This window comes from Hyaena hyaena, unplaced genomic scaffold (assembly GCF_003009895.1).
Source record: "Hyaena hyaena isolate Hyena2069 unplaced genomic scaffold, ASM300989v1 scaffold_360, whole genome shotgun sequence".
In the NCBI taxonomy this organism is placed as follows: domain Eukaryota; kingdom Metazoa; phylum Chordata; class Mammalia; order Carnivora; family Hyaenidae; genus Hyaena; species Hyaena hyaena.
In genome coordinates this window covers 1592643-1618315 of record NW_024080993.1, presented here as the reverse complement: position 1 = coordinate 1618315, position 25673 = coordinate 1592643, and the positions used below count along the sequence as shown (strand labels likewise).

At 44.6% G+C, this 25673-nt stretch overlaps 1 protein-coding gene across 1 annotated transcript in view; it reads right to left on the bottom strand.

Annotated features, from left to right (window-relative positions):
* CTNND2 (catenin delta 2) overlaps positions 1-25673 on the bottom strand; it is a 935777-nt gene that overhangs the window by 117263 nt on the left and 792841 nt on the right. Inside the window, exon 18 of the mRNA XM_039250112.1 lies at positions 20200-20385. Coding sequence (XP_039106043.1) covers positions 20200-20385 — 186 coding nt within the window. The remainder of the gene's footprint in view (positions 1-20199; positions 20386-25673) is intronic.

Sequence of the window (25673 nt, the reverse complement as noted above, 5' to 3'; positions counted from 1 at the left end):
CCCCACGGTCCTCCGTTAAGTTCCTCCTAATCCTCCTATCCGTGCAAACATATGGTATTTGTCCTTCTCTGCCTGACTTATTTCGCTCAGCATAACACCCTCAAGGTCCATCTAGGTCTTATGCCTAACTGCCGGCCGATAAATTCTTATACAACGTATAAAATACATATTTGTTTGATTTTGAATTCTATCATTGCATTATAAGCATCAAACAGATGTCAGAATGGGCAAAAAAAAGAAACAATTGCTATGGTTTATCAGATGCATTGACCCAGCTAAAGGCAAATTCAGATATTATAGCGATTCTGATAGTTCAGTTTGCTTTGAATTGAATCTAATAAATAACTGGAGAATGTGTAATTAAAAAGTAATACAAGTGATATGAAAACTACCGCTTATTGCACAAGGGAATATCAGGAGGCCATTAAAAATGATAGTTCTGAAGACCGTGTTGCAATGTGGACAAAGGATAAAAGTGAAATGAACAAACGACGCAAAGTGGTATGTGGTCTGTGCTTTGTACCAGGTAAAATGCACTATAGAAACATGCATGATAATAAAAATTTATTAACAAAATGTTTATGTCTTTCATTTTTTTCTATATTCCAAGTTTTCTGTTACTCTTAGCGTTTTAAAATATGAAAAATTATAATAGTGATTCTGATCTTTGATTACACACAACCTTTTGGGGAAAAACAAAGGCAATACATGCAATGAGGGTAGAAATGAAGTAAGCTCTGTGTTTAGAAAAAAGACTCACATATTCATTTCTGAGAAAAATCCCAGGAAAACAAAATAATCCTTTACAATTTCAGCGTGGTCATATTACTTCATTTAACTGCTTTTTTTGTGTTTATTGATGGCTGTTTAAGATACAGCCTAAGTGACATGTACTAACTTTTCCTGTACATAGCTGGGTTCATATCTATACATGTATGTGTGTCTATATCTATATATAAATACAAAACCACAGCTGTATTTCAAAATCTATTTCTTAGTTCTGAAGAATTTTCTGGAGCACAGGCTTACTTCATATCCTTGTAACATAAAGATGGAAGGGTTGGTAGTGAAAATGTAAAGTCATTTAACTATCACAAATCATTTTAAGAACTGCATTATTTTCTAAGAGAAGACTTAGAAACTCATGTCTTCTTTTTCTCAATTATGATACAGTGTAGTTTAAGCAAAGGCCAAAGCTCAGATGTGAATATCCCAAGGATAGATGTTGGACATCCCACAAAAGGTCACCTTCAATGAGAGTGTCACTCAATTTCAACTTTGGGACAAGGACACTCAACGCGGGGGAATCTGCTTCTGCTTTTAACCAAAGCCACTTCTAAACCGTTTTGAAATGACCTTGCCGGCTTGTGCCAGCCTACTAATGAAACCAGTACATCTCTTCTAAATACAAAAAATGACAAGATTGGAAGTGAACCAAACTTGTCACATTGCTCCTGGTTCATTATTTGAGACGGGCTCACTACACCAGATAGAACGGTAGTGTCAGGGAAAGAGACAAGTCATTCTGTAGGTTTGCAGCCTTCCATGATGAAGCAGGGGGAATATCGACTTCTCCAGAAAGCCAGTTTAGGGAACTGAATCTCTCTGCTGGTGCAATGGGAAATTGAAAATTATTTCATACGGGCTTTTTTTCATTGTTTATTTGGTCATCTTAAAATAATTTTTTAAGTTGATTTCTTTATTTTGAAAGAGATAGAGCAAGCGCAGGGGAGGGGCAGAAAGAGAAAACAGAGAATCCCAAGATTCTTTTGGTGCAGAGCCCAACGCAGGGTTCAAGATCAATGAAACCTGAGATCATGACCTGAGCTGAAATCAAGAGTCAGAAGCTTAACCGATTGAGCCCCCCAGGTGTCCCCTTGAAACTTGTAAGCTATTGTTTTCATATAAAGATTTGATAATATTCAGAAAAATCATACTATGACACTTGAAACTCAGTGGGCATGGCCTTTCTCTCTCATGTAGAAAGAGCTGTAACAGCTGGAGGTGCCCAGAAGTAGAATTTGCATGCTCATTACATAACGCGGTAGCCAAACTCTAAGAACAAAAAGCAGCTGCGTTATCATTTGCTGGGTTTCATCTTGGCCTCCTTTCCTAACTTCTGCACAATAAAATAGGATAAATGGCTAAATCAGTAGACAATTTTCTTCTGCTCTGACACGTGATCTATGTAGCTCTTAAATATCTTTTATTACAATCCTTTCTTAATGACTACAGAGAGAAGCTGAAGGAAATAAAAGGAAAACTGATGTGAATACGGATAATCTTTGATGGCAACTAGAAATGAACTTCAAAGGGGATTCTCTGCTATTTCGGAACGTTGATGGCACCCCTGGTACGTCAAGACCAAAGAAAAAAGAGTTATTTCAAAGCCAGTCAATGTATCTGGCTTTTATCTGGGTATATGATCTCAAACTTTTACTGAGTTAACAGGGAAAGAATTATCAATCGTCTATTAAAAATAGATTTTTACCACCTATAAAAAGACCTTAAGTCTTTTCTATGAGGGTGCTTTACATTATGTTGCCTGGAAACTCAACACCAATGGGACCACAGGGTGAAGGTGACATCAGGATTTGACTTCAGTCGTCAACGTTCTGCACATGCAAACTTTTCATGCTCAGCTTCTTCTAGAGTGAGGGTCCATGAGAAGTCACAGGCTACGCAACTTTATGACCAAAATGGAAAGACATCATTTATCAATTTAAATACAAGCTGCATCCATCCTGAAATTGCACATGGACAGAAGGCAAGCTGTGGCTAAATCTTTGGTAGAATCGAGACACTGATCATCCAGCTATATAGTCTTAAGAACACAGGACTGACTTTGTAAGCCTTAAGCAAATTGCTTGTTTTGGACTATATCTTGAGGGCACATTGCCAAACATTGTCTAAGAGCTTGAAATATGAGAAAAATAAAGAAGCAAAATGTCATCAAGTCAGGAGAGAGAATTTTCTATGTGACAAAGACAGGACACAATCAAGAAGAAAGTATTGTCGAGAAACTAACAGAGGCAATGGTAGCAGAGTATTTTTGTTTTATCATTTGCATTACTGCCAAGTTATGACACACACACACAGACACACTTATATGTATATACATATATTAAGTATTTATATATCTTCATTTATAAGGCTAAAGATTAAAAATCAAGCAGAGAGTAGCCAAAGGGAAAGCAAAAGAAAAAGGAGACAGGCCTATATGGTTTTAAAAAGTTTAATTCTGGCTTTGGGGAAGTTTTCGGTGGATCTCTCTTATTCTTGCTAGTAAATTTTACTTTTATGCTCCTCGGTTTTGTCCCCGTTTTTGTTTTCATCAGTTACATTTTAACAAAACTTGCAAAGTTCTAGAAGGTCTCGATTCTTAGAGGCATTACTTAAATGTTCAAATTACACTCTGTACAAATCATTCATATGTTGTCACCTAAGGGAAAATGTCAGAGAATTTATTTCCGGCATTAACGCTGGCCTTATTCATTGTCTGGTTTGTAGTAATTTAGAATTTCACATATATATTGAGAGCTCAAGAAGTGAAGAATGGAGTGATTTGCACTAGTGTTTTAGATTTTTTTTTTTAATGGATGACACTTTGGAATGAATGTGTCTCCCCCCTCCCCCCCAATTTCCTTTGTTAAAGCCTTAACCCCCAATGTGACGGTGTTTGGATGCAGGGCCTTTGAAAAGTGATTAGGTTTAGATGAGGTCATGAAGATGGATCCCCATGTTGGGATTCGTGTCCCTATAAAGAAGTGAAGGGACCAGAGCTTTCTCTTTTCCATCTTGTAAGGGTGCAACGAGAAGAGGTCATCTGTGAATTTGGAAAAAGCTCTCAACAGACACTGAATCTGTTGGCACCTTTATCTGGGACTTCCAGACCCCTGCAATCTGTGGCATTTTGTTACGGCAGCCTGAGCAGACTAAGCCATAATCACAGTAAGGACTAAGTAAACTTGGTATAGTAGGATCCTTCTGGTTTCCCCATGACCTTTCTTCCGTGGAGCTCTCTTGGGGACAGGCTGTCAGCAAAGCAAGGAGAGCGCAGGGCAGGATTATGTTGACAGCAAATCACAGAGCAAATCAATTGGTTTTGTCACCCCAAATAGTGCCACCTATATACCCTCAGCGCTTTTCTCTACTGGTCTTAAACGTGAAACTGTATGACTAATATCAATAAGACAAAGCAGTCAATAGTTTCTATCATTCACTTTCTAAAACTAGAGAATTGAAAATAGAGATTTTCTGTTCAAGAAGGTAATGCTTAAACCTTTCTGGAAAGGAAGAGAATAATAAGCGTCCATGTTAGAAGCCAAGGAATTGCTGACTTTTGGACATGATGCTTTCTATTATGGTCACGGTGTTGGACATGATACTTTCTACTAATGGTCACGGTCAGGGGAGGAGAGATATACTGGCCACAGTAAGAAATGTCTGCTTGGGAAGAAAATTACACAGGTACCGGACTGTATTCAATGTGTGGCTTAAACAAACAAATGAGCACACACACACAAAAAGATGAAAGTCTTTCTTTGGACTTCTTTTTAATACTTTTGCTTCCCCGTGCAGCTTAAATTCTACTTAAAAGGTTTCTTAGTTGGCTGCAGAACGGAAGAGTGGAAGCCACCTGCTCCTTATATGACAAGAAAGGGAGAAACATCAGAAAGTTCCCAAACCAAAAGCAAAGATGTCCTTGAACCAGGAGACTTTGTAAACATGGGCTACTCTCAGGGATGGTGGCTCACAGAGTGCTCTGATCATTGCATTCATAAAAGCCCCTACTAACGAGAACAGTTAACAAGAGCCTTTCAGCCCTTCACCCTCTACCAAGCTCACAACTGTCCAGCCTCCATCTCCATCGCACTGGGCTGGGTCCCACGGAGATGCAGAGGAGGAGTGCTCCCTGAGTCCAGGGGGTGCGTCCACAGTCCAGAGGTGCAGAGAAACCCTGGCCCTCTCTACAGATGTCGCAGCCGTGCGAGTCCACGTAAGGAGAAGAGCTTCTCTGCTCAGCTATGTCTTCATGACACAAACAGAAAAGTCTTCACCACCACAATGCATCTCTGTTGCCCATATTTCTCTACCATTGAGTGGGCATCACCGTCATTACCCATGTGCAGGCTCTGTTTTGTTTTTAAGGGATTTTGGTGAAATAAACAACAGGTCAAGGAAGCTGCAAGATAAAGGGTGTGGATCTGCAGCAAGAAGGGAACATTGGCTTTAAAATCCCACTCTTTCCTCCCAGCTGATGTCACACCTCGCATGTCAGAAGAGAAGATGGCTCAAAGATGGGACCTGTCGGGAATGTCCTCACACACAGGGCTCGGTTTAGTCAGGCTCCAGCCTGTACTACATACTTTAAAAAGCAACAACATAAACACAAGTCCAACCTCTGTCTGCCATTTTCGCTTGGTGTATTTTGAATAGCAGAGTTGCTAATAGATTTTCCCTTGACAGGGTTTCCTTAGGGCTGCCAGCTTTTTGGGGGATTAAAGGAAAAGCAGGCAGGGAATGGAAGTTGAGGTTATGAAGAAACCCTGAGCAACTCTAAAGAGCCAGGAGTGAGATGATTCTCGTGTTGACTCTTGGGAATTTTGAAGAAGATGGCGGCTCAGGTGTGTGAACTCCCCTGGCCACTGTTCAGAGGACCTAGGTTACAGGGGGGCTGAGTCCGTGCAAAAAGGGGACAGAGGTTGTGGTCAAGGAGCTGTACTTATGTGGCACACATTTTCTCTAGGCTCTCCTTGAAGATACAAAGGGGTTTACATTTGAGAGATTAGAAACCTATGTTACAGAGGCAGGATCATTTTCTGAATCAAGGATCAGGATAAAAGAGATTCAGGGCTAGACAGCCTTGCTGATTCATCTCTGTCAGCATGGATCCACGGGGCACGCATCCCTTAGGAGGAGGTGGGAGGGAGGCACTGCCCCGCTCTAGAGACTGACATGATGACACCATTGTGCTGTGCCCCACAGACTCGAGTTATCAAGGCTGGGCCACATCACCAGGCTTGTCTGTGCTTTCTCCAAGTCGTTGTGATGGAACCAACCAGCACACCATCCCTCTAAATTCTCTCTGCTCCTATCTTCTCATGCACATCTAGAAAGACCTGGGCCATGAACCTCTCCATTACCTCCCTTTTGTTTTTTCCATTACCTTCCATTGAAAGGGGCTCTGTCCTTGACATGTGAACCTGCCTCAGATAATCCTGTGGTCTTCTTTGTTTATATCTTTGGTGATATATTCCTTTTTTTTTTTTTTTAATTTTTAATGTTTTATTTATTTTTAGGAGAGAGAGAGAGAGAGAGAGAGAGACAGCGCGAGCAGGGGAGAGGCAGAGAGAGAGGGAGTCACAGACTGAAACAGGCTCCAGGCTCTGAGCTGGCAGTCAGCACAGAGCCCGACGCGGGGCCCAAACCCACGAACCGTGAGATCATGACCTAAGCAAAAGCCGGACGCTTAACCGACTAAGCCACCCAGGTGCCCCATCTTTGGTGATATATTCCTGAAAGAGAGTCTAATACAATGATTCTCAACCAAAGGGATTGTATCATCCAAGGGGATGACTGGCAATGTCTGGAGACACTGCTGGTTGTCACCACTAGGGGAGGGGATAATATTGGCATCTGTTGGGCAGAGGCTGGGAATGCTGATGAAATCCTACAATGCCCAGGACAGCCCCCAGAACAGAGAATTATCTGGCTCAAAATGTCAAGAGTGGCAAGGCTGAGGAGCCCTGATCTAGGAGTATATAACAGGGCACTTGTTCATGGCATGGAGTACTGAATGGCCAAATGTCAATAAGGAAAGTAAAGGAGAAGCCTGATTCAGAGATTTAAGCCTGCAAACTCCCTAAGAGCAGAGGAACCACATTTCTAGGCGATGGGCTCAAGTTCATGCAAGAGGCGCAGAAGCAGAAGGAGAATCTCCTTCGTTCATGGGCGGTGACAAAGGGGAGCCACTGCATAGAAAGGCACAGCCGTGATTCTATGGGCTCATGCGACGTGTTGCTTTGAAATAGCATGTCTTGAGTCACCAAGCTCCTGGCATATGGTGAGGTGAAGGGACAGTGAGACCGAGCGGGAACCGGCCGGGAGGAGGAGGCAGCAGCTAAAATATGCAGATGGTCGTACAGAAGTGAAATTAGGCAGCACAAGTATGGCTTCCTAATAAAATGAAAACTGGGAGAATAAAAGGCAAGCCGGGTTATTCTGAAATGAGAACTTAAAAGCATCAGGAATGTCATGAGGGGCAGATCCATCTGTGTCAATAAACCAAATCCAAACGTGCCTCAACTGTCACTGCCATCCAGAGCGGCTAAGACAAATTCCGGCTTCTGTATCCCAAGCTTTGAAAACATTCATTTGGTCTTGATATGTCGCTTTTAAGGATTAATCCCTGAAAAGCGATGAAGGGTGTGAGGCGAGGTTTCACTGCACAAGTTTATCACAGTTCACACTAGTTAAAATTTGGAAGCAGCCCGATTTCCCGATCACAGGGATTGGTTCCCACGCCACGAACACACGGGTTCACACACCACATGTGGTTGTAGGTGCGTTCCCACCGCGGAGTTCTTGGCAGACTTTCTACACTCTGCTAGTGACTATTTGCCAGCAAGGGAAGAGGTCACGCTGTGTCGAGCGATAAACTACTGTACGACAGTGCGCAGCGTGAGACAGTGTGTGCTGCGTCCACACCTCCTCTCTTCCGTGGCGTGCCCGGGGGGGGGGCAGCGAGTGCAGCCCCCCAGTGCAGGTAACCAGGGGCTGCACTCTGCAGAGGAATTGCAATCCAATAAATGAATAAAAAGGAACTTTCTATTACCACATTCAGGTAACTCTATACAATTTGTGATAAAATATTCCTCCTCATGGGGACAGAAAGCTCTTGCTGCCCCCCCTTAAGCATGCCACTACACCCCCTTTTCCTTAGTTAAAAGAATGCCTGAGGGTCATGGCTGCCTCACAAATCTATTACACTTCCCACCTACCTTGTACTTTGGGTTTTAATGTGACCCAGTGCAGACCAAAGAGGGGGTGAGGAGGAGTGATGTATGCTCCTGGACGGTGGACATGACCTTGGACCATGAGGAGGAGGAATTATCCGAAAGAGAAGAACATGATAGATCTAAGAGCCTCTGAAGACTGCAGATCAGGGCGGCCAGCAGCATTGACCTCCACATTAGTGGGAAGGACACTTATCTATTCTCAAGACACTTACAAACTCTAAGGACGCCTATAAACTCTACGAGTTTGGCTGTCTGACCTGTGGCCTGACTCATACTCAGGCAATGTAGTTAAAACTGTATTTTGAAGAGTTAAACAAAGCTGTGCATAAATATGGATAGAAGAAGTTTCGAAAGGATATATGCCTGTTATAAATTCCAATCACAGCTCCATCTAGGAGGGGGTGGGGGAGGTCGGGTGTTTGTGCTACGTTCATCTTGTAGCTTATTGCTATTTTATTCCTATATAATTTACATGTTATGGGTGCATGTGTATACAGGTATATTTATATCTGTTTATAATTGATATCCATTTTGTCCAATATATGGAGAAACTTATTTAAAATTCAAATCTCCAATGTGATTTAAACTAGCAGTGAAATTCGTTTGTGTGCTCTGGGATACTGACCACTATTTAGTGTCGGGGTCTCATTTCTGGGCCAGTAACATCCGGAGGATGTAGTGGGCAATGTGTTATGCTCACAGAGAAGTGATACTAGATACAAAGTCCTGAAAATGCCAGCAAACCTTTCAGGTGATGGGATTTCATGACGTCTAATACCATGTCTGTAGTCCCATGTCAACACCTTCAGAACAAAGCATCGGTTAGTCTGGCATGATCAAAAGTATTGCTTCTCCAAGGATACTTTGAGACCCACCTATATCCATTGGTTGACATGAATCCTAAGTTTTTAGATGATTATCATGACACACAATGGTTGTTAAGTTTGGTGGTTCCTGCAGATTCAGAATGGTGACTAAGGTAACAAAATACAGCACTGTCATGAGAAGCCAGAGAGCAATTTGAACCAAAAACGGAGAGAGAAGGTCTATGGAATACTCTTGGCTCCCAGTGGCTCCTGGAGCCAAAGTGTCACCAAGAAAGAAATGGGTGCGACTGGCACAAGTCACAGCTTTGAATGTTTACTCTAAATGAGGGGTAGAGGCTGCTGCGGACCCCAGGCTGAGCCTCCCTCGGTAGGTTCTGGGTGTTGGGCTAGAAATGGACAGAAACCAGACCCAACCCATCCCCCGCCTCAGCAGATCCCCTCTATGGGAGTCGACTCCTGTACGTAACTCACGACGTGATCGGCACCAGGGGGCAAGTTTAAATAAAGCCATGTGCAAGTACATTAGAAGATGAGTAACTTTTTACTTGGAAGAAGTCCTGAAAGGGTGGAAGTGATGTTTTTATTCGACCTTGAAGGACAGTTGTCCAAGTAGCGGATGAAACGGAGGGGAAGACTGGACAGCGGAGAGCTTGTGCAAAAGGCTACAGGCTGGCCTGTGGGGCCAAGGACGGGCAGGTGGGAGACCTTGAAGGCTCTGCCAAGACATGTCCATCATTGGGGCGCCTGGGTGGCTTAGTCGGTTAAGCGTCCGACTTTCGACTTTCGCTTAGGTCATGATCTCGCGGTTCGTGGGTTCGAGCCCCACGTCGGGCTCTGTGCTGACTGCCAGCTCAGAGCCTGGAGCCTGTTTCAGTCTGTGACTCCCTCTCTCTCTGACCCTCCCCTGCTCACGCCGTCTCTCTCTCTCTTCTAGAAATAAATAAAAAACATTAAAAAAAAAAAAAAGACATGTCCATCATCACGGGGAACAAAAGGAGGCATTAAAGGTTTTACACAGATTCCTGTTACTATTGCTTTGGTTTACAAAACAGCGTGGTGATATCATCAGTGAAACTTCCTCCTCGTCCAGGCATTTGGCAACCGCAGTGTAAGAAAGGTGAAAAGGAGCAGTAATACTTTTAAATTGACCACAGCTCACTAACCCGTGAAACAAAGATGATCGGGAGACAGAAAGTCTGCCACATGAGAACAGAGGCTCAGAATCATCTTTGAATTGAGAGGTTTAAGTTGTCACCCCCGTGGATACATATATACCCATGTGAATTAAAACATATATATCCTCGTGAATTAAAACATTCACAAGGGATATTCAAACAGAAAAGAGAAGTTTTTTTTTTTTTTTTAAAGTGATTTATTTATTTCTAGGAGAGAGAGAGAGAGAGAGACAAGGTGAGCCGGGGAGGGTCAGAGAGAGAGGGAGTCACAGACTGAAACAGGCTCCAGGCTCTGAGCTGGCAGTCAGCACAGAGCCCGACGGGGGGCCCGAACCCACGAACCGCGAGATTGTGACCTAAGCGAAAGTCGGACGCTTAACCGACTAAGCCACCCAGGCATCCCAGAAAAGAGAAGTTTTGAGGGCATCTTGCTTGTCTTGATTTTTTGTTTATTGGTGTTTTGTCTGTTTGTTTGTTTCCCTCAGTGGTTTCTCTGCATGGTCAAGTTCACACTGAGTGGGGTCCTGAAGGCTCAGGTCTGCTCTGGCCAGCAGCCAGCGGTATCCTGTTACCTCAAGTCCATTTTTTGAGTTCCACCAATCCCTGGACAGCACCCCAGGAACCTTGGCCATTTCCCAAATTGAAAAACAAAAGATACTTTTTTCTCCAAAAGGTGGGAAAGTAAATACACCGATTTTGTCTACTTGCATTTCCCGGGGTCCCAATCTTCAGACTGCCAGCCCCGCCCCGTCCTGCCTGCTGGCACAGAGCTCTGCTGGAAGATGGCAGAGCCCCTCAGGTGGCATGTGCCTTTGGGCACGTGACGTGTAGACTGTTTGGCGGGGTGGAGGTGGGATTCTTTCCGAAAAGGGCTAGAGAGACAGTAATTTCTTATAATCTGGCGACAGGCGCCAAACACTGAGTCAGAAATTAATAAGTTTGCAAAGCCCTTTTGGACCAGAATATGATGCCCAGAAATGTTAAATACTTCTACGCACAGGGACGTATAGTATGATGGTTCCAGTATGATTCAACAGCAGCCACTTCTTGAAATAAGAGCATGAATGAAGCATATCTTTGTATCCTACGTCTTCCTGAATTATTTCAATTAAGTATCTGAGGGATAAAGTTTCTGAGATTTTCTATGATCACTAAATCTGACCTTCATAGTGTCAAAGCATTTTCCTAAGGCAGAGAATAACAACGCCAAAGGCAAGATCAACATAAAATTCTGGGATATAGCAAAGCTCCAGAGGCAATCATTAAACCAATTATGATTTTTATCACTTTGGCTTCCTCCTAAAAGCTCTGGCTCCTCTGTCCTGGGAATTCTCCGTTGTGGATTAGACAAACTTGCCTTGTACCTTTCTCTGGTATCTTAAATTTAAGAAAGAAAACAAATACATTCTTATAAGCAAATGTTGACTTAATCACCTAGTGCTTTTTAAAATATTATTTTCTAAATGGTATTTGAAAAGATTATAAATGTACTGCCCGTTAGAAAATTTGTAAATACAAAAGTACAGAACGGTCAGTAGCCTCTGTGCTTGATGTTACTGTACTTTCCCTAGAAACACATACATATATATACAAATACAAATATGTATATATTTGTGTATATATATATTTTATATATAAATAAATAAATAAATAAATAAATATATATATATATTATATTTGCATGTGACGCACGTTTAGCAAAACTGGCCAGGCTTTATCAACATCATATGTATACCTACATACACTCCCATTTTTATATTATTTTTCTTCACTTTGTATTACATATGCTGTCTCATCGCTGCATATTCTTTGAAAACCTGACTTTATGAGCAACAGATTCCAGAGAATGGATATCTGACGATCTTTAAAGCTGTAAACCTAGAACTTTCCAGGAGCTTCCAGATGAGTGAAGCCAGTGTGCAGGCTCTGAAGGTAACCTTCTGTTCTGGTGTTCACAAAGATAGGGATGCTTTGTCCTAGACAGGGCTGGGGACATTTCCACTTCTCACCTTGCTGCAACCAGTTAACAGCGATGAATTAGGGCCTTGGTTCCCCCTCTCACTGGAGGCAGCTGGCATGTCATTCCTTTAGATGATTTGGAATTTCAAATTCCTGCTTTCCCCAAGGGCAAAGCACATTCCTCAAGATGAAGCAAGGTTTCCAGGCTGGCGCAAATGCCCATCCTCCCCAGCAGGTGGCGCCATCTAGACTCAGTTCTCTCCTGGGGACCAGTCAACAGGCTGGGAAGTCAACTGGATCTGAGGGCGCCTTCCGGTCCCTCTTCTTCCTGCGCGTACGGATGCTCTCCTCCCCATCCCCAAACCTTTCAGCTGTGCCTGCCTTCCATCGGTTTTAAATGCAAGAGGGCTTTTACTTTTGACTGTTTTTTAAATGTACTGAACTTGACAAAACATCCTAAATGACTTTGAAACAAGCATAAGTATTATCCGTTTACACCCTCGCTGAAATGTTTCATAAGCTATTTTTATTATGTTAGAGCACAGTTCCAAGTCTTTTACAAAACTATCACTTGGCTGAAACCATGACTTTGGCGTTTCTTTGTAAGCAACGATGTTCCGTATTCTAACATGGCTGTTTCGGCAAAACTTTCTTAAAGAAATCTTTTTCGTCTCCTTGAAAATATTGTAAGAAAAAGATGGGACAAATGACCCTTATAAATTTTCACTTAGACTTTTGGCAAAAATGATAAAAGTGCTTTAATCTCTTTGTCTTATGCAACTTAGAAAATGGTTCATTGGTGTCATAAAATATGGTTGGAAGTACAACAGTCTTAGGTAAGAAATTGCTCATCATAAGGATCCATGGCAGCAGCTCACAGCTTGAAAGGAGGGATGCGTTTGGGGGTAAAGCCCATGAATATTTTCTTCTGACTCTTGATCTCTCCAGACCCAATCAATACCTAATGTCACCTGTCACTTCAAAGGCTTCAAGCCACGTGAACACACATTGGCAGTGTTGGAAAAAGGGTTCAGGGTTTGGGGGTGACTCTTACTAATGGGACACCAGTGACAGATACAGGGACCATCAGAAGGATGCACTTTAAATTTTTTAAATTTTATACCTTATTTTTGAGAGAGAGAGAGAGAGAGAGAGAACAAGTGGGGGAGACAGAGACAGAATCTGAAGCAGCCCCAGACTCTGAGCTGTCAGCACAGAGCCTGATGTGGGGCTTGAACCCACGAGATCTGAGCCAAAGTCAGTCGCTCAACCGACGGAGCCACGCAGGTGCCCCAGAAGGATGCACTTTAGAATCCAAAAACAGACTGGAGAGAAAACCTTAAAATCACAGTGAATTCAGTCTTAGTGAATTCAAAGAGTTTTTTTGATTGTTTTTGTTTTTTGTTTTTTTAAACCAAGGCTCATGCGTTAATACAATTTCCCAAATGTACCTTCCAAAGTTGCCTGGGCCCATCCAGGAGGTTCTGGGTCTGTGGTGGTGGGTAAGGCCTGGGGGATTATCATCACCTGACAGATTGGCAAGCACCACACTCCTGCCCAGATGCTGTTCTTCTCAGCCTTTATTATGCTCATTCACTTTCCAGGGTAAAGCAGTTAAGTGACGGGACCCCGTGATACACAGTTGTGCAGGAGGAAACCATGAGAAGGACCCATTATACCTTTGTTAGGCCACGTTTAGTTTATATGATATTGAAAAGGTTCAGAAGCATCATTGTCTGGCCGCCTTCAGTACTGGGCAGGAAAACTGAGGTATCTGACATAATTTGGCATAATTCCTGGCACAGAGTAGGTGTTCAATAAACACCTGCTATCTAACCACTACATTCCCCTGCGGGGAATTTTTAAGAACTATGGCTTAATCCTCTTAAAAGGCTCCTGCAATTCAGGAAGAAGCGGACACAGAGCACTGAGCCACAACAGGAGAGAATGCAGGGTTGGGAGCTTCTCAGAGTGGAAGATCTCCATCAAAAAGGCAAGCAGCATGTGCCTTTTAAGTTGTAGGTGTGTTTATGCTAGAAGATACAGATCTAGAAGCTGTAGATGTGCCTGGAGCAGCTCTCAGGGGCCATAAACAGCAAGAGGACTAGAGCCTAGAAAATGTGAACACCGATGCACTCAAGTTAAATTTAGGAATTCTATTTAAGAATGCATTCCCATGGATCCTTATTCCAAACAAACTAGCTCCTATAATCCTTACTCAAAGCAAAATGATTTTGAAGATACTTTAAAAAATGATGGGCTGTGATCTACACAGATACTTTTGCATATTTAATTTGAATTAAAACCTGCTAAGAGAGACAGTTGGGTGTTCTGTCCCTGCTTTCTTAGTTGTTCTCTCCTGAAGACAGGCAGGTCTTTATGGCCGTTAGCAGCTGGGATTTGACCGCAGTGTCCAGGGAAGGCTGGACGCATGATCGCACTGTCTGGGGAAGTCTGGACACATGATCGCACTGTCCAGGGGAGGCTGCATGCATGACCACGGTGTCCAGAGGAAGACTGGACGCATGATCACAGTGTCCAGGAGAGATGAAGAAACCTCAGTAGTAGGGGTTTCTGGCCAGCAGCCATGACTCAACACTACTCCTTCCCCCGCGGGGCCCGATGGGTGAGGGTTGCGCCGCCCAGAGGCTCCGGAAGGAAAGGGCTGGAGACTATCTTGATTCCACCAAGGCCAAGAGTGGCTGTCTAGTGGCCATTACTTCAGGGCAGGCAGCCGACTGACAGCTGCTCAAGGTAAAGTCCATCATTTTGAATTTTTTAAGCATTTATTTATTTATTTATTTTTAAAATTTTGTATTTATTTCTGAGAGACAGAGAGACAACGTGAGCAAGGGAGGGTCAGAGAGAGAGGGAGATACAGAATCTGAAGCAGGCTCCAGGCTCTGAGCTAGCTGTCAGCACAGAGCCCGACGCGGGGCTTGAACCCATGTACCGTGAGATCATGACCTGAGCCGAAGTCGGACGCTTAACCAACTGAGCCGCCCAGGTGCCCCAATGTTTATTTATTTTTAAGAGAGATGGAGACACAGCATGTGAGCAGGGAAGGGCAGAGAGAGAAGGAGACACAGAATCTGAAGCACGCTCCAGGCTCTGAGCTGTCAGCATGGAGCCTGACACGGGGCTCGAACCCATGAACTGCGAGATCACAACCTGAGCCGAAGTCAGATGCTCAACTGACTGAGCCACCCAGGCGCCCCAAAAGTCCATCATTATGAAGACACCTCTCCAGCTGGACAGAATTGTCCCCCAAAGCCAAGCTTCCAATGTGATTCTGTTGGAGCACTGTGAATTGGAGCCCCCATTTCTCACAATAAATGCAAGATCACATATCGAAATTTTTCAAAACATGCAGTAAAACATGTGTTGGGTTTTTTGTGGGTTTCTACTTAGCTTCTCTTTCTAGATCATACCTACAGTATGCCCGGGGAGCACCGACAGAGCACCCCTCCTGTCCCTGGCAAGGACCTCCATCAGTGTGCAAATCAACACATGGAAGATTCCGCGCCAGGGTCGGACTCTATAAGCTGGTACCTTAGAGCCTGCCCAGGACTCATGTGACTCTCTTTTGCAAAGTTCTTATTTTGACTGGGCTGCAGGAGGTGGGGCAAGTCACTGGATGCTCCCCTGTCAGACTCCCACGGAAATACCATGCAGATGGGTTAGTGATTTTAGCATGCGTTGGAAGTACAGAGCCCCGTACCTGTATATGCAGAAGAAAGATTAATGCTGTAATTAGGAAGGGGATAATTGTGTGCAGCTGCAGAGTTGCCCTCATTACCTGATCCTGGGATTTCTTTTTCTTCTTCTTCTTGCCCCAGCATCCGGAACTTTCCGTGTCCTTGCCGTTGGCCTCACCACAAAGCAGCCCATCCAGCTCGTCCGTGCCCATGTGCTGTCCCTGAGACGTTTCTGCTGCTAGTCGGTAGGACAGGTTCCTTAAGATGCACACACAGTTTTCAACGGTCTGGAGCACCCACAACGAGACGAAAAAAAAGAAACAAAAAAAAAAAAAAAAAAAAAAGAAAAAAAAGAAAAGAAAGGAAAGGAAAGGAAACAAAGGAGGAATGAANTTATAAATAAATAAATAAATAAATAAATATATATATATATTATATTTGCATGTGACGCACGTTTAGCAAAACTGGCCAGGCTTTATCAACATCATATGTATACCTACATACACTCCCATTTTTATATTATTTTTCTTCACTTTGTATTACATATGCTGTCTCATCGCTGCATATTCTTTGAAAACCTGACTTTATGAGCAACAGATTCCAGAGAATGGATATCTGACGATCTTTAAAGCTGTAAACCTAGAACTTTCCAGGAGCTTCCAGATGAGTGAAGCCAGTGTGCAGGCTCTGAAGGTAACCTTCTGTTCTGGTGTTCACAAAGATAGGGATGCTTTGTCCTAGACAGGGCTGGGGACATTTCCACTTCTCACCTTGCTGCAACCAGTTAACAGCGATGAATTAGGGCCTTGGTTCCCCCTCTCACTGGAGGCAGCTGGCATGTCATTCCTTTAGATGATTTGGAATTTCAAATTCCTGCTTTCCCCAAGGGCAAAGCACATTCCTCAAGATGAAGCAAGGTTTCCAGGCTGGCGCAAATGCCCATCCTCCCCAGCAGGTGGCGCCATCTAGACTCAGTTCTCTCCTGGGGACCAGTCAACAGGCTGGGAAGTCAACTGGATCTGAGGGCGCCTTCCGGTCCCTCTTCTTCCTGCGCGTACGGATGCTCTCCTCCCCATCCCCAAACCTTTCAGCTGTGCCTGCCTTCCATCGGTTTTAAATGCAAGAGGGCTTTTACTTTTGACTGTTTTTTAAATGTACTGAACTTGACAAAACATCCTAAATGACTTTGAAACAAGCATAAGTATTATCCGTTTACACCCTCGCTGAAATGTTTCATAAGCTATTTTTATTATGTTAGAGCACAGTTCCAAGTCTTTTACAAAACTATCACTTGGCTGAAACCATGACTTTGGCGTTTCTTTGTAAGCAACGATGTTCCGTATTCTAACATGGCTGTTTCGGCAAAACTTTCTTAAAGAAATCTTTTTCGTCTCCTTGAAAATATTGTAAGAAAAAGATGGGACAAATGACCCTTATAAATTTTCACTTAGACTTTTGGCAAAAATGATAAAAGTGCTTTAATCTCTTTGTCTTATGCAACTTAGAAAATGGTTCATTGGTGTCATAAAATATGGTTGGAAGTACAACAGTCTTAGGTAAGAAATTGCTCATCATAAGGATCCATGGCAGCAGCTCACAGCTTGAAAGGAGGGATGCGTTTGGGGGTAAAGCCCATGAATATTTTCTTCTGACTCTTGATCTCTCCAGACCCAATCAATACCTAATGTCACCTGTCACTTCAAAGGCTTCAAGCCACGTGAACACACATTGGCAGTGTTGGAAAAAGGGTTCAGGGTTTGGGGGTGACTCTTACTAATGGGACACCAGTGACAGATACAGGGACCATCAGAAGGATGCACTTTAAATTTTTTAAATTTTATACCTTATTTTTGAGAGAGAGAGAGAGAGAGAGAGAACAAGTGGGGGAGACAGAGACAGAATCTGAAGCAGCCCCAGACTCTGAGCTGTCAGCACAGAGCCTGATGTGGGGCTTGAACCCACGAGATCTGAGCCAAAGTCAGTCGCTCAACCGACGGAGCCACGCAGGTGCCCCAGAAGGATACACTTTAGAATCCAAAAACAGACTGGAGAGAAAACCTTAAAATCACAGTGAATTCAGTCTTAGTGAATTCAAAGAGTTTTTTTGATTGTTTTTGTTTTTTGTTTTTTTAAACCAAGGCTCATGCGTTAATACAATTTCCCAAATGTACCTTCCAAAGTTGCCTGGGCCCATCCAGGAGGTTCTGGGTCTGTGGTGGTGGGTAAGGCCTGGGGGATTATCATCACCTGACAGATTGGCAAGCACCACACTCCTGCCCAGATGCTGTTCTTCTCAGCCTTTATTATGCTCATTCACTTTCCAGGGTAAAGCAGTTAAGTGACGGGACCCCGTGATACACAGTTGTGCAGGAGGAAACCATGAGAAGGACCCATTATACCTTTGTTAGGCCACGTTTAGTTTATATGATATTGAAAAGGTTCAGAAGCATCATTGTCTGGCCGCCTTCAGTACTGGGCAGGAAAACTGAGGTATCTGACATAATTTGGCATAATTCCTGGCACAGAGTAGGTGTTCAATAAACACCTGCTATCTAACCACTACATTCCCCTGCGGGGAATTTTTAAGAACTATGGCTTAATCCTCTTAAAAGGCTCCTGCAATTCAGGAAGAAGCGGACACAGAGCACTGAGCCACAACAGGAGAGAATGCAGGGTTGGGAGCTTCTCAGAGTGGAAGATCTCCATCAAAAAGGCAAGCAGCATGTGCCTTTTAAGTTGTAGGTGTGTTTATGCTAGAAGATACAGATCTAGAAGCTGTAGATGTGCCTGGAGCAGCTCTCAGGGGCCATAAACAGCAAGAGGACTAGAGCCTAGAAAATGTGAACACCGATGCACTCAAGTTAAATTTAGGAATTCTATTTAAGAATGCATTCCCATGGATCCTTATTCCAAACAAACTAGCTCCTATAATCCTTACTCAAAGCAAAATGATTTTGAAGATACTTTAAAAAATGATGGGCTGTGATCTACACAGATACTTTTGCATATTTAATTTGAATTAAAACCTGCTAAGAGAGACAGTTGGGTGTTCTGTCCCTGCTTTCTTAGTTGTTCTCTCCTGAAGACAGGCAGGTCTTTATGGCCGTTAGCAGCTGGGATTTGACCGCAGTGTCCAGGGAAGGCTGGACGCATGATCGCACTGTCTGGGGAAGTCTGGACACATGATCGCACTGTCCAGGGGAGGCTGCATGCATGACCACGGTGTCCAGAGGAAGACTGGATGCATGATCACAGTGTCCAGGAGAGATGAAGAAACCTCAGTAGTAGGGGTTTCTGGCCAGCAGCCATGACTCAACACTACTCCTTCCCCCGCGGGGCCCGATGGGTGAGGGTTGCGCCGCCCAGAGGCTCCGGAAGGAAAGGGCTGGAGACTATCTTGATTCCACCAAGGCCAAGAGTGGCTGTCTAGTGGCCATTACTTCAGGGCAGGCAGCCGACTGACAGCTGCTCAAGGTAAAGTCCATCATTTTGAATTTTTTAAGCATTTATTTATTTATTTATTTTTAAAATTTTGTATTTATTTCTGAGAGACAGAGAGACAACGTGAGCAAGGGAGGGTCAGAGAGAGAGGGAGATACAGAATCTGAAGCAGGCTCCAGGCTCTGAGCTAGCTGTCAGCACAGAGCCCGACGCGGGGCTTGAACCCATGTACCGTGAGATCATGACCTGAGCCGAAGTCGGACGCTTAACCAACTGAGCCGCCCAGGTGCCCCAATGTTTATTTATTTTTAAGAGAGATGGAGACACAGCATGTGAGCAGGGAAGGGCAGAGAGAGAAGGAGACACAGAATCTGAAGCACGCTCCAGGCTCTGAGCTGTCAGCATGGAGCCTGACACGGGGCTCGAACCCATGAACTGCGAGATCACAACCTGAGCCGAAGTCAGATGCTCAACTGACTGAGCCACCCAGGCGCCCCAAAAGTCCATCATTATGAAGACACCTCTCCAGCTGGACAGAATTGTCCCCCAAAGCCAAGCTTCCAATGTGATTCTGTTGGAGCACTGTGAATTGGAGCCCCCATTTCTCACAATAAATGCAAGATCACATATCGAAATTTTTCAAAACATGCAGTAAAACATGTGTTGGGTTTTTTGTGGGTTTCTACTTAGCTTCTCTTTCTAGATCATACCTACAGTATGCCCGGGGAGCACCGACAGAGCACCCCTCCTGTCCCTGGCAAGGACCTCCATCAGTGTGCAAATCAACACATGGAAGATTCCGCGCCAGGGTCGGACTCTATAAGCTGGTACCTTAGAGCCTGCCCAGGACTCATGTGACTCTCTTTTGCAAAGTTCTTATTTTGACTGGGCTGCAGGAGGTGGGGCAAGTCACTGGATGCTCCCCTGTCAGACTCCCACGGAAATACCATGCAGATGGGTTAGTGATTTTAGCATGCGTTGGAAGTACAGAGCCCCGTACCTGTATATGCAGAAGAAAGATTAATGCTGTAATTAGGAAGGGGATAATTGTGTGCAGCTGCAGAGTTGCCCTCATTACCTGATCCTGGGATTTCTTTTTCTTCTTCTTCTTGCCCCAGCATCCGGAACTTTCCGTGTCCTTGCCGTTGGCCTCACCACAAAGCAGCCCATCCAGCTCGTCCGTGCCCATGTGCTGTCCCTGAGACGTTTCTGCTGCTAGTCGGTAGGACAGGTTCCTTAAGATGCACACACAGTTTTCAACGGTCTGGAGCAAAAAAAAAAAAAAAAAAAAAAAAAAAAAAAAAAAAAAAAAAAAAAAAAAAAAAAAAAAAAAAAGAAAGAAAAGAAAGGAAAGGAAAGGAAACAAAGGAGGAATGAATAAAAACCAAAGAGCATTCTTCTGCCCAGAAAAGCAAGTCATTTCCACACTCCTGATTCTGGATGCATTTAGCTGTTGGCTCCCAAAGGCTCTCTTGAAGGCCACAGTGGAGGAATTCAGAGAAGCCTGAGAAGGTCTTAAAATCTTTTCTTCTCTCAAGTTGTTCCTTTTATAAGCAGCTGTCATTGTGTGGTGTGGGGTGTGTGTGTGTGTGTGTGTGTGTGTGTGTCTGTTACTGTCAAGTTAGCTAACATACCGTGTAGTCTTGGCTTTGGGAGTAGATTCCCGTGATTCATCGCTTACACACAACACCCAGTGCTCATCCCAACAAGTGCCCTCCTCAGTGCCCATCACCCATTTTCCCTTCCGCCACCCCCCTCCCCATCGACTCTCAGTTTGCTCTCTATATTTAAGAGTCTCTTATGGTTACATAAGCAGCTGTCAATGTTGATTGAAGTTCGCCAGTGAGTGGGGAAGAATCCAGAGGCCTTGGATGGTGGCCCACTCCCAGACCACTCCCGTCTGGGGACCAGGGCTCAGATTCACCGAGAACATGGATACTCACATCTCCATCAGCCTTGGGAGGGAGACACTACTATTTGCCACCAACCAGAGCACTTTCTGGCACTAAAATGAGGTAGGAGATATAAAGCTGGGGGGTCCTAGGCAAGCCATGTGTGGGATCACCTGGGGACACACATATTTCCATGCTACTGACTTGTTTTGAGGTGACTGGTGCTCCTGTTTTCTTGGCTTGGCCGTTCAACAGGGCTGGAGGACACGTGTTGCGTGGCTGAGCACCTTAGGGCCCTTGGTGTCTGCTGGCTGTGTGACTAGGACAGTACACCCAACATCTCTCTGACGCAATAATCTCTTCCGGGAGATGGTCGTACAGTACCCACGTCTTCGCTTGCTGTGTGGATCAGGTGAGCTCGAGTATGTATGTGCGGTAGGCAGAAGGCCTCGCCTGCCAAGAGGTTCCCATTCATCTCTGGAAGCTCTGAATTTGTGAGGTTACGAGGCCAAGGGGAATGGAGGCTGCAGACAGCATTAAGGCTGCTAATCAGCTGACTGTCAGGGAGATGGTCCTGGATTTTCCCGGGGGGCCCACGGAACCATGAGGGTCCTATAAGTGAGAGAGGGTGCAGAGGAGGTGGAGTGAAGTGGTGTGAAAAGGCTGCGAAAATGGAGGAAGGGGCCGCTGGCAAGGGAATTGTGGGCACCTCTAGGAGCTGGAAAAGATGAGGAAATGGACTCTCCCCTGCGCCTCCGGAAGGAATGCATGCAGCCCTAGTGACACTTTTATTTTAGCCCAACAAGACCCAGTTGGGACTCCCGGCCTGTGAAACGGTAAGAGAATAAATATGTGTTGTTTCCAGCCACCGTGTTCATGGTGATGTGATTTCTTTTGGCAGCGATGGGAAACCAGTGTGCATGTGCTGAGGAGAGAGCCTGCGCAGGGAAAATGCTACACGAGTGTTCATGCCGTGAACAACGGTGCACATAGCACCTCCCGGAAGTCCAGAGCATGGGACCTAGAGCCAGCCAGTGTAAGTCTGAGTCCTGGCTCTGCCATGTCGCAGGCTGTGTGACCTCGGGCAAAGTGCTTAATCTCTCTGTGCTTCCATTTCCTCCCAAAGACCCTTCCTGCCAAATATCATCACACTGGAGATTAGTACCAGCGCACATGAGTTTGGGAGGACACGTACATTCAGTCCATTGCATCTACTTTTTCACATTTGTTCCGGATTTGATGAGCAGTGGGAAGAGGAAAAATACACCCAATCAAAAAAAAAAATAATGGTGGGAAAAAACACTGAACTGAGCTAAGATTTATTTTTAGAAGCACGCCTCTCTGGATGTGGCTTCTCGGGCACCTGCTCTGTGCACCAGCGTTCATGGCAGGGAACGTGGTTCCATTTCACAGATGAGACCTGCAGCTGTTGGGGACTCACAGCAGATTGGACTACTCTTTCTAGTCCTGGGCCCAGCCTGGGAAGGCGGGACTGAGTGCTCCCCTCCCACGACAGGGATCTGGCAGCACGCGTCATTGACCTGACTACCAGGTGTGTGACAATCAACCAGGAAAACCGGTTTTCAGGATAGATCTCTGGAGCCTTTGCTCCATTCCAGACCTTTCTTGTCAGCTTTTCAAGGTTTCATGGCTGCTAATCCCACAGGCTTTGAGTCAACTTGCTTTTCTATTTCAAGCATCCTCTCAGCATCAGAAAAAAAAAAAGGAACCGTCATGAAAGCAGGTAAACACAGGACGATGCATGAAAGAGAGAAAAGTCTCTCTCTGAAAGGGAAATGTTATGGCATCAGTCAGAACGATTTTTAAATCAGCTCAAACTGATTTCTTCTTACATCAAAGACTTGGGAGAATCAACTTCTTTCTCATCCTGCTGTTCATCTTCCCTGGGGCATCTCCGTGCTGCTGGTTAACAAATGACTACTGGGGAACACAGCCACAGTTTCGAGACCTGCTTTATGATCTACCTGTGGCTGGAGGAGGATTTGGGAGAAGCCGGAGGGGGAGAGAAGGCGGGGTTGGTGGAGGGGCGGGGGGTGCAGAGGAAAAGAAGGAGCGAAGGAGTCCCAGGGGCTGGACTCGCCTCTCTAGCTCAGCTTGGTATGGGAGGGTCACCCATTCAAGCTCTTTTCTCGAAAGCAGGGGAAAGGGGACGGAAAAAAGAGCAGCCACTGTCCTTCTTTGGGACATCAGCAGAAGGCATGTGGCAGCTGGTGGCTCTGCTTCTGACATGAAATGCTGTCAACAGTGCTTTCAGCAGCTCCTCTTGGTCACCAGGGTCATTTTGACTCCTTCTTTCTTTGAGAAAGGGCCAATTTGGAAGCTGTCTATAGAATACTCTACCATATGTTAGCCATTCAACAAACTGTCCCAATCACAGCAGCCGAGCTGAGAGCTTGCGTGGATTTCAGGTTCTTGGGTTCCATTAGCTGTGCCGGCCTTAAAGGGAATGTGCACTCAATTCCCTCCTCTAGCCTGTCACTGTGAAAGCTCAGCGGTGACCAGGCAGAGGGCCGAGTGGCAAGGTCTGGGAGAATGATACGTTAAAACTCTCCGGCACGCTCTGGCTGGCAAAACACTGCTAAGTAACTTGTGGCGTCGGATCCTTTCAGAAGCTATGATGATACTCATTGTCATGAAGCCGGGGCGCCCGGGTACAAGTCTATAATCAGCAGGAGGGTGGAGGCAAATCTACCCAAGCTTGGTGCTCTAGCTGCTGCATCAGAAATAGCCGTGTCTTATGATTCCGCCTTCAACACTCTCAGGGATTCCGGGTCCCTCTTTTGAAGAGAACGTGGACAGAACGTGGACATTAAAAGAGGTGATCTCCAGTGTGTCCCAGGAGTCTAGTGACCTATCAGGGGCCTCACAGCACTTTGGGGGGGGGGGCATGCTGCTGGAGGCTACCTTCCCACCAGTGTCAGCATGGGCAGCTGCCCGAGTCAAGGGTCTGTTGAATCTCATTTTATTTTCAACCACAAGGCCTGGACAATATTAAAGCTCTTGTGGCATCCCTTACAGTAAGAGGCTCAGCATCCCGATGCCGTAGTCTTTCCTGCTCTGCACTGAAGCCTTAGTGAATTTCCTTTGGCAGCTCTTTTAAAAATCTCCTATCGTGTTAAGACACATCTGTAAATACTCAAGACATCTTGACTGGTCACTCTTTTATGGACTTCATTTTCCTGTCAATGATGTTAAAAGTTCTAAAATGGCCATTAACAGTGTTCACAAGAGGGGCCAATTGCGTCTACAGTACATCATCTTCCATTTCGAAATTGATGAACACTTCAGAGTACGCTGATGGATGCAAGCGTAACTCGGTGGTGGTGACCAGATGACAAACTGTGTTTGGAACTGCAGTAAACTAGAACTCAAAGGATTGGGATCTCAGAAGATACCACGCATCCACCACTATAGGGAGAAGGGCCCAGGTATCAGCAATTTTCTACATTTCTCGGCCGCTCCTCTGTGCATTCAAGGTTGAAAACCGCTAACCAGGTCATTTCCCATGCCAGCTGGTAACTAAAGGGGTCAAACCACTCTTACTTGTGCTTTATGTGATTTTACAACTAAATTACATTACATCATATTCCTGATGAGAGTCCTTTTCACAGCTGTGTCTCGTAAGATAGGTTCTCAGTCTAAGACACATCAAATCACCTGATGAACTTCTAAGGAACAAAAAGCTGAGACCAGAGGTAGACATTCAGAGCCAGAGGGCTGTGATGGGGTCTAGGCACGTGTACTTACTGAACAGTCTTCATTCTAATGAAGAGTGGGCATTAAAAGCCATGGGATTAAGGCTGTGGTTTACAACCAGAACCAATTTTGCTTCCTGTATGGGACACCTGGTGATGTCTTGGGGACATTTTGGTTTGTCCCAGCTATGAAGGGAGGTGTTGTTAGCATGGAGCAGGTAGAGCCTAGGGATGCTGCTCAACGTCCTATGATGCCCAGGACAGCCCCCAAACACTGAATTATTTGGCTCAAAATATCCATGGTGTGGCTCCTGAGAAATTCTTAAATGTGTTAAGGTCTCCCATTTATCACATGGATTACCTTAAAAGCATTAGTAGAGTCTGTGCTTATATCAGGACACTATTACTTTACAATTTTACATTTAGAATGAATTGAAACTAATCAAAAGACAAACTGAGGCAAAACAAAATACCTCCCACATTGGAAAAGCCCACCCGATTCTATTTTGGTTTGTGAACTCAAGCACTGAAGAGACTCTGATGATGGACATACCAGCAGCCTCATTTATTTAGCATTTTTAAGGCAGTTACATATCTTTATTGGGCAGTTTTTTAGAAAATTTAAAAAAATTAATGTTTATTTATTTCTGAGAGAGATAGGGAGACAGAGTGGATGTGGGTGGGGGAGTGGCAAAGAGAGAGGGAGACACAGAATCTGAGGCAGGCTCCAGGCTCTGAGCTGTCAGCACAGAGCCTAACACAGGGCTTGAACCCACAAACTGTGAGATCATGACCTGAGCCAAAGCCTGACATTTAACTGTCTGAGCCACCCAGGTGGACCTTCATTAGGCACTTTTAAAATGGCATTTGAAGAACTGACATTTGTAAAAAGCTAACTTGTAAGAATATTCAAAGTTCAGGTAGTTTTAATATGTCTTTTCTTT